The sequence below is a fragment of the Lipotes vexillifer genome, unplaced genomic scaffold, assembly GCF_000442215.2.
Source record: "Lipotes vexillifer unplaced genomic scaffold, Lipotes_vexillifer_v1.1 scaffold528, whole genome shotgun sequence".
Classification (NCBI taxonomy): Eukaryota; Metazoa; Chordata; class Mammalia; order Artiodactyla; family Lipotidae; genus Lipotes; species Lipotes vexillifer.
In genome coordinates this window covers 1840343-1849814 of record NW_006794582.1, presented here as the reverse complement: position 1 = coordinate 1849814, position 9472 = coordinate 1840343, and the positions used below count along the sequence as shown (strand labels likewise).

General features: G+C 52.8%; 1 protein-coding gene across 1 annotated transcript in view; it reads left to right on the top strand.

Annotated features, from left to right (window-relative positions):
- The window catches only part of CPNE5 (copine 5), a 90689-nt gene that overhangs the window by 73251 nt on the left and 7966 nt on the right, over positions 1-9472 (top strand). Inside the window, exons 12-14 of the mRNA XM_007467275.1 lie at positions 1-74; positions 4223-4276; positions 7544-7605. Coding sequence (XP_007467337.1) covers positions 1-74; positions 4223-4276; positions 7544-7605 — 190 coding nt within the window. The remainder of the gene's footprint in view (positions 75-4222; positions 4277-7543; positions 7606-9472) is intronic.

The window sequence follows — 9472 nt, the reverse complement described above, 5'->3', positions numbered from 1 at the left end:
ATGACTTCATTGGGGAGTTCACCACCAGCTACCGGGAGCTGGCCCGCGGGCAGAGCCAATTCAACATCTATGAGGTGAGGCAGACACCTGAAGGCTGGGGTTTGCTCTGACTATATGTAGCTCCCAGTTGCTGAGGACTAACAGTGAGCCATGGCTGGGGTTTTTTGTTTGTTTGTTTTTTTGCGGTACGTGGGCCTCTCACTGTTGTGGCCTCTCCCGTTGCGGAGCACAGGCTCCGGACGCGCAGGCTCAGCAGCCATGGCTCACGGGCCCAGCCGCTCCACGGCATGTGGGATCTTCCCGGATCGGGGCACGAAACTGTGTCCCCTGCATCGGCAGGCGGACTCCCAACCACTGCACCACCAGGGAAGCCCGTGGCTGGGGTTTTTGCATGTTTTCCTGTGAGGTGGGTGTTATTGTCCCATTTCACAGTTAAGGAGACTGAATCTCAGAGAAGTGAGGGGACTTGATGAAAGCCCAGTAAGTGGCAGAATCAAGAGGCAAACAACCTAAGCTTATCTGACTCCAAATCAGAGTTATAGTGTCCCCCGCTGAGAGAGCTCTTCCAACAAGTTGGGGGAATAGAAGTACAGGTGGGCAGAAGGTGGGGAACAGTATCAGAAGGTTCCAGGCCCAAGACCTGAGGTCCTGAGTTCAAGTAGCCTTCTGCCTTTAATCAGAGCAGTCTCAGGGCCTGCAGAATATCTTCTCTTTTCTGGAAGGAAAGAGAGGAACAGGAATCAGGATACCTCCATCTAGACCAGAGAACCTTGGACAAGACACCCAGTCTCTCTGGAGATAATATCATCTGCCCTCCAAGGACACTTTCTACTGCTGAGCCTTTGCCTGTGTGTGTGCTTCCTCTCAGGATACCCTCCCACCTTCCACATCTAGCTCAGGTCCTACTCCTCTGGTGGCTTATTTTCTCCCACTTACGAACTTCATGGACAGCATAGTTCATGCCAGACCTACTGAACTGCAGATACTTATAACCCTAATTTACAGCCCAGGGTTCATATCCTGACTCCACCATGTATTAGCCATGTGACCCTGGCTGAGTTCTTGCCCCACTCTGTGCCATGCACACTGAGAATTAAATAAGTTACTAGAACAATGTCTGGCCACTAGTGAGCATTACGTCAGTGCTATCTCCTAGTTTCATCTGTTGAGCGCTTGGGTGCCAGGATATTTACATTTCACAACCATCCTACAAACTGGGTCTATCCTTACATCACTCAGCTAGAGCTGGCTTTGACTCCCATCTCTGAACCCTAATCCCTGTATGCATCTACTACCTCAACCTGTATCTCTGTTCCGAGTGGGCAGGTCTTGTGTTCCAACTAGACTGAAGCTCCCCAAGGGCAGACAAAGTGACAGCCCTTCCTGTTGCCCTGGTCACATTGGCCTGGGCCCTCCTGGGCACACAGTAGGTGCTTATTATACATTCACACTGAATTCAATTGAACAAGACTATTTGTGAGAATGGAACGTGATGGATTTCTTTGAAAGAGCCATGATCCTCACAGTTAATTGCTTTGCTTTTTGTAAGGACAAAGGACAGAGCTGTCTCTGTCCCCTCACCCAGGCAGAGAGAAGCACGCTCCGTCTTTGGACTCTTTTTTTTTTTTTTTAGCAGCCCGCGGGCCTCTCACTGCCGCGGCCTCTCCCGTTGCGGAGCACAGGCTCCGGACGCGCAGGCCCAGCGGCCATGGCTCACGGGCCCAGCCGCTCCGAGGCATGTGGGATCCTCCCGGACCGGGGCACGAACCCGTGTCCCCTGCATCGGCAGGCGGACTCTCAACCACTGCGCCACCAGGGAAGCCCTGGACTCTTTTAAGGAGATTTTTAGGGAAGTGAAGGGAAGGGGTCAGGTCTCTTGGAGTTTGATTCTAAGGATGCTTGACAGGCTAAGATGAGGCCACGATCTCTCAGGCTTCAGTGACTTGTTTTCTCAGTCATTGGTCCCTGCCCCCTTGCAATCAATGAGAGAAACTGCAGCGTTGGCGAAAAGAAGTGCTGTCTTTACACATCTGAAACGCCATCAGGTAGAAAAGGAATTAACTCTGGCAGCCCCGGGGCAGGCCTTGCACCATGGAGGGCATCCCTCAGAGGCCGGTTTGGGCTCAGGAAGGCCCTTCTAGAGTCAGAAGTGCCTGAAGAGAGAACAGGCTTCTGCCAGGAAAGACCCTCATCTCAGGCCCCGGCATCAGCCTGGGTGTCCAACGCATATGCCCAGCTGTCTTCTGGCCACTCCTTAGACTCAGCCTTCCCAAACTGAATGCACTGGCTAAAGTCCCTGCAGCCTCCTCTCCCCCTGGCCAGCCAGCTCCTCCTCCTGTGTTGTCATCACAGCAGCCATGGCACCTGGGGAGGCATCCTTGACACCTCCTGCCCCTCATCCCACACCCAGTCCATGACTGAATCCTACTCCTCCTGCCACCTAAATATTCTGACATTTGTCCCCTTCATTCCCGTCTACCCCCACTGTCACCGTCTCCCATGTGTAGGGGCTTTGTGACAGCCCCATAATGGCCTTTCCGCCTCCTTCCGTCCTCCACTCAGTAACCCAAATACTCCTCCAAAATTGTAATTGACCACATTGCTGCCCTGCTTAACCCCCGACTGTGCATGTCACCCACTGCCTCTGCCTGGTTCACACAGGGGAGGGGGGAGACTCCACACCAGCTGAGATCCTAAAGGGACCCTTACCTACAAGGGGAGTCCAAGCTCCTTCACATGGGTGCCATGCCCCAGTGACCTGCAGTCTATGTGCAACCGGGGAGGCGGGGGAGGGCGTGTGTAAGCAGCCATCTACATCACAGCTGTAGGAGCCCCTAGGGTCTAACCCTGTCCGCTTCCCTCTACCCATCCCCACTCTCAGCCCCATCATGCCATCTGAGGCTCTCTGAACCTCCATGCTGTCTCAGTCTCTGTGGCTTCATTTGTGCTGGTGCCTCCCTTGGGGCTCCCTTTGCTGTTCTTCCCTCAGGAAGCCCCCACCTGCACACCCACTCTACGCCAGGGTCTGAAGTGGATGCCTCTCCTTGGTGCTCCTGCTCTACCCCCGACCCCACTCACAAACCTATTACCTGTTTATCATACTTCCTGCCCCCTCAAAGACCACGATGTCCTCAGGAATGGGGGCAATGTCTTACCACTGTATCCAGAGCCAGCACAGCTGCTGGTCCTGGGTGCCACTCAGTGCCCCTTGCACAGGAGGGCAGACCCACCTGCCCTGGAGACCCTGGGGATATGAGGAGAGGGAGAGGAGAAGGCTTAGAACTCCAGCTCAGGAGTTGGGAGGCTGCTAGGCTGGCCCCTAGGGGGTGCAGCCGCTTAGGGCTGGAGAGGCTGGTGGGGGGTGGGGGGGCCCCTTGCACAGGAGGGCAGACCCACCTGCCCTGGAGACCCTGGGGATATGAGGAGAGGGAGAGGAGAAGGCTTAGAACTCCAGCTCAGGAGTTGGGAGGCTGCTAGGCTGGCCCCTAGGGGGTGCAGCCGCTTAGGGCTGGAGAGGCTGGTGGGGGGGGGGGGGGGGGGTGGGAGGGGCTGTGTGCCAGGTTATGCATGAAACCTCAGAACAAACAGGATGCTTTCTCAGTGCCCACTTCACAGGAAGATCTGAGAACAAAACAGTGCTTTAATATTAAAACAGTTATAATTAGAGAGTGGAAATGTGGAATACAGGCAGATTTAAAGATAACAGAGAAGACTTCAAAGAAATGTGCTCGTGGCCAGATTTTTCAGCGATTCCCAGGACCCCAGGAGCCCATATGCATTCTCCTCCACTGGGAGGGCTACTTTGGAGTAAAAATTTGAGATCCGGTAAATTCTAAAAGTTCCACCCCCTCATAGAACAGGTTGGGAAACTGAGGCGCAGTGTAGTCTTGGGGCTGCAGTGTGCCCTCATCTCGACAGGCTGCCTAGCAAGCTGTGGTCCCATGAATATGTCAGTGAGCACCATGTCATCTGGGTGACTTTCATGCCTGTGGTGGCTCCAAGGTTGTTCTGGGCTTCTCTCCCCAGGTTCTAAGTTTCCACCTGCACAGCCTGCTAGCCTCCCACCCGCACTTCCCACCTGTGCCCGAAATCCAGTTCTTTCTTCCTTCTGTGTCTACCTAGTCACCCATGACTCCTCCCTCTCTCCTGCCTTCAGGGCCACGCCCAGCCCTGACTGCTTGGAAACGCTACTTCTTACCTGGTCACCGTTTTTTTTCTGCAGGTGGTAAACCCGAAAAAGAAAATGAAGAAAAAGAAATATGTGAATTCTGGCACAGTGAGTAGCCACCCCCTTTCTGCCGTGGGTGTAGATATCCTGAGCCCCGAGCTAGGTCTGGTGGCAGGAGTCATGTGTGTGTGTGCTCCTGCGGGGTGTGGGAACGAGACCTGGAGGGTTAGGGGTGGGGAGGGATGGGGCCGATGGAGCAACACGAGGTAGACGTGTAGGAGACACATCAGGCCCTGTGATACAGAATGAGAAATCCCAGAGAGAAACTACCATGGGGACTTCCTGCGGAAGGAAGAGGAAAAGGAGTCCCATTTATTGGGCCCTTACTCTGGGAAATTCCCCATTTGGGTGCTTTTCACAGGTTGTTTCCTTAAGAGGCAGACATTATCATCACCTCATCATGAAAGCGGAAACCAAGGCTGCAGGCAGGGAAGTGACTCAACCAAGGTCACAGAGCTAGAAGGTGGTAGACATGGCAGTGAGCACAACAATTAAATTCAGAGCTTGCAGCTGCTGTGGGCTGTATCCCTGCTTAACCATGACCATGCTGGGATTATACCGGCCCAGTGGCTTCTGGGGGCTGATCTTCAGGATGTTCGTGCCTTTCTTCAACAAATATTTACTGTGTGCTACCACATGCCAGGTGCCTTTCCAGACACGAGGGATACAGCTGGGAACAACACAGACCCAAATCCCTGCCCTCCTGGTGCTTATCGTCTAGTGGGGGGGAGACAGAACACGAATATACACACAAATACCTGTGTGTGTCAGGTGGTTGTGATTGCTGTGGGAGGAAGTAGGGTGAGGTAAATGGATAGGGAATGCAAGAGATGAAACTACTATCTTATTTATAGTAGTCAAGGAAAGCTTCTCTGAGAAGGTGACATTTGAGCAGAGATTTAAAGAAGGTGAAGGAGCAAGTATTGAGGATATTGAGGAAAAAGAATTCTAGCTGTAGGGATCAGCATGTGCAAAGGTCCTGAGGTGGAGCCCACCAGTGCATTTATAGAACAAACCAATGTCTTTGCAGTGCAAACGCACCCAAGTCTGTACCCTTCGTGTCCCTCCCACTCTAGAGGGCCACAGCCCCATCACCTAATACAGCCAAATGTAGCCATTTGAGTCAGGCCAACTGCAACTCCAGACTAGAAGAGGTCACAGACAGGGAACTCTAGCGTTCCTCCAAGGAACCTTATTTTCTCCATCTGTAAAATGGGACTAATACATCATCCCTCCCCTGCTTAATGCACAGGGTGGCTGTGGCAGACACGTGGGAGATGCAGGACTGTAAACTGCAAAGTACTCTGCTCATTCAGAGGGGGCTGACCACTGCTTCTCTGATTGTAATTGGAGCAATAGTTCTTTTGTCTGAAGCTGCAGTGTTTCTCAGTGGGGATGCTATCGGTATTTGGGGAAGAATCATTCTTTGTCTCACAGAACTTCCCTATACATGGTGGGATGCTTAGCACCCCTGGCCTCAGCCCATAGCTAGCAATAGAGCCCCAGTCATCATGAGACCCCAAAACTCTCCCTCACATTCCCAAATGCCCCTAGGAGAGGCAACACGTTCCCCAGCTAAGAAATATTAGATGTACAGCTAAAAAAAAAAAGGTTGAAAACCACTGATCTCATCCAGCTTTCTTACTTTAGAGATAAAGAGACTGAGGCCCAGAGAGGAGATGTGATTTGTCTCAGGTCACACAGTGAGTTAGGGACAGAGCAGGACTGGGCTGAGGTCTTATGACTTTCCCTTGCTCCAGTATTTCCTAATCTTTACCATAAAAAAATCACTCAGGGTCCAGGATGCTTGTTAAAATACAGATGCCCAGGCCAGTTCCCTGGGGTTCCATTTTAGGAAAGCCAGGCTTGAGCCCAGGAATCTGTATTTTGTGCTTCTCATACCTTACTTATTATGTGCAGAGTCTCCTGGGGATCTTGTTAAAATGCCAAGAATCTGCATTTCTACTCAGCATCAAGGTGATTCTGATGCTGTTGTTCGGGGACTATACTTTGAGTACCAAGTCCCAGGGTCAATCCATATGGCCAGGCAAGTTAGGCAATTACTTCATCCCAGGGCCTGGAGCAGGGTTCAATTCTGGCTGCAGGTTAGACTCATGTGAGGAGCTAAAAAAAAAAAAAAAAAAAAATCCAGGGCCAGAGCCCTATCCCAGAAATCCTCATATTATTGGTTTGGGGTCCTCACTCCAGCTGCAAGATGTTTTAAAAGATTCCCAGGGAGTCTAGTGACCACAGTCAGAGTAGAGGCCACTGTCATAGTCCATTCCTAGAGAAAGGAGGCTTTGTCCATCCAGGTGCCTAACACTGTAACCACAGCGAGTAGGGATCTCCAAGGCCCAGCTCAGTACTCACAGACCCTCCCATTATTCCGGCTAATGGCTCGTCCCCTTTGTCAAGCAGAGGCACTACCTGGCCTCCCACTGAGTTGATAAAGATGACTGAATCTGTATCAGTAGGGGCCACCCCAAATCCTAGAGTGGAGTTGTCTGACACAGGTAAAAGGTTCTCTGCCCCAATCTTCCCTCATTTAATTGATTTTAGCTGCCAACCTTTTCATTTGTCTCCACCATCCTAAATCATTTTCATAAAGAGCTGCCAGGTAGCTACCTGTCTTTGGAAAGCTGATGCCAGAGAGCTGCCAGGGGCATAGATCAAGAGACCTCTGCTTGGGAGAGGAGGCCCCAGATGCTCAGTTACCTCCAGGGAAAGGACAGGCTGCTTAGCAGGAGGGTCTTGTGTCTGAGAGGGTAGAGATCAAGATGCTAGAGGGATGAGGTGGGACAAGTAAGATTTAAAACAATTGCAGACCAAAGAGACACATTTCAGGATTAACAGTTAGCGGAACATGGAAGCATGGAGCTTGTCAGCGTTGGCAGATCTTAGTCCTATGTCAGGAAGACCCCCCCTCTCCCTCCACACTCCACACCCGTGTCCACTTAGGGGAAACTCGATTCCTTGGCTTGAGCCCCTGTACTCCAGTGACAGAGACAGGGCCCTTCCAAAGATGCAGTTTGGCATCAAGGTCAAGAGCACAGGATCTGGTTCCAGACAGACCTGGCTTCCCATCTCACTTGGCCATGTCCTGGTAGTGTCCTTGGACACACTGCATCACTTCTTTGAGCCTCAGTTTCCTTGCTTGTAGAATGGAGATAATAATAGTACCTCATAGAGTTGTTGTGGGCACTGTTTGCAATGAAGTGGGCAAATGCTGGCACGTGCTGGGTGCTCCATAACTGTCAGCAATGCTCTCCCTCTGCCTAGTGCTCCCCGCTGACCAAGCTTCTTTTTGTTTTCAAGGTCACACTGCTTTCTTTTGCTGTGGAGTCAGAGTGCACATTTCTTGACTACATCAAAGGAGGGTGAGAAGAGTTGCAGCCTGGTTTCTTCGGCCTCAGGGAGAGGGAAGGGGCCCCGCACATCGACATGAGCAGCTCTGGCCCCACCTGGCCTCTTCAAGGCCATGGCCGAAGCCCGCGATCATGGGCTCTGAGCAGACCCTCAGACAACTCACGCAGAGCCCTGCATGCCCCTGATCCTGAGTGGCTGCAGAGGGCACTACTGAGCCACGGAGGCCAGCCTGGGTCCCGTGAGGTCCCTGTGTGGAGATGGGACCTGCAGGTGGTAGGGACTCCATGACAAAGAGAAATGGGCTTAGGGAGGTGGAAAGAGCCTGGATCTAGGAGGCGGGAGGCCCAGGCCCTAGGCCCCTCTTTGCCTTGAATTTGCTGGGTTACTTTGGGCACATCACTCTCCCTCCCTGGGCATCAGTCTCCTCTGCACAGAGAGTTGGAATTAAGTGAATTCTAAGGTTCCTTCCTGCTCTGAGCTTCTGATACCGATGGTCTCTCTGGTGGGGGGCGAGCAGTGATTAACCTTCCCAGTGTCATTAGAGACCTACAAAGGGCAGGAGGAACTGGGAAATGAGCCAGGGGATGGTCAAACACAAGTTTAAGGAGCAGAAAAAACCAGAAGGGTCGGCATCCAGGCAGGCAGAGAAGCCTGGTGGCTCCAGCCAACAGCTCATGGAAAGAGAGCCTGACTCCAAGGTGAGGTCCTACCCAGCACGCTCCCTGCCGGGACAGGTGCCAGGGCTGGGTGTGGGTAGCCGAGCCCACAGGTGCAGGCAGGTGAGTGACTACACCTGTCTGGAAAGGAGACAGGCAGGGCGGTTGCCAAAGGCTTATCCCAGCCAAGCGGGCTCTTGGCCGCCTGGTTCTCCGGGGCAGAGGGAAAAGTCAGGCCCTGGGAAGCCACACTTACTTTCTCATGACAAGGCTCCCTGCTGCCTTGAGCCTGCAGTGCCCAGGTTTCGAGGTCTCCTCCTAACCCCTGAGCACATGCCCTTCCTGCAGCCACCCACAGGCTTTCCTGCCCCTCCTCCATGCCTTCTCCAGGCCCTGCCCTGGCTCCCTTCCCCCATCAAAACTGCTCTATCTGCTCTCCATCTATTAAGCAACCACCCCTTATATTCCATGGTAATTTTCAAACAATCCTCATCCTGTTTATCCTTCTCATTTGCATAGTGCCCCCAATTTACAGAACACAATGGGCTGGGTGAAGATGATTATCTCCATTTTACGTGACGTGTCCAAGGCCCCAGCACTTAGTCGGTGGCAGGGTTCTTTCCGTCACCACATGCTGCATTTCTTCCATAGTAATGAACCCACCTCGCAGCTCCCAGGTGAGGTGTGATAGAGATGGATGAGTTGAAGGGCTGGGTGCTGTCTCATTGAGAAGGAGCTCACAGAGGCAAGCCCTGGCTTTCCTCCTCTGCTGTCTTCACACTCTGGAGAACCTGAGTGAGAGGCCGGCGTGTGTGTCCAGGCAGGCAGCTGATGGAGGCCTCTGTCTAGGGACTCTCTCCCGCCTGGCCTCCCTCCCCCGCCCCCCTGGACCAGGAGGAAGGCTGTGTGCCCCCACGTCAGAGTCCAAGATGGAGCTGGTTGCTGAGCAGCCTGCAGGGAGTACCTTTTCCACAAAAGTAGCTGCTTTCCAGTCCCTTCCTTCTCTGAGCTGTTTCAGAACCCAGAGCAGGGTTTTTACTTAAGGAGTTAAAAAAAAGCCTGACTGTCCCCTCACCCTTTATTTGGAAGAGCCAGGCCAACAATGTCCCTCAGCTGTAGTCCTGCAGGCCAGAACCAACTCTTGTCATCTTGTGGCTCCTTCTCCCTCAGAGCTTGGAGTCTACTGAATGCTCTGTCCCCAGGCAGCAGACGAGGGGGAAAG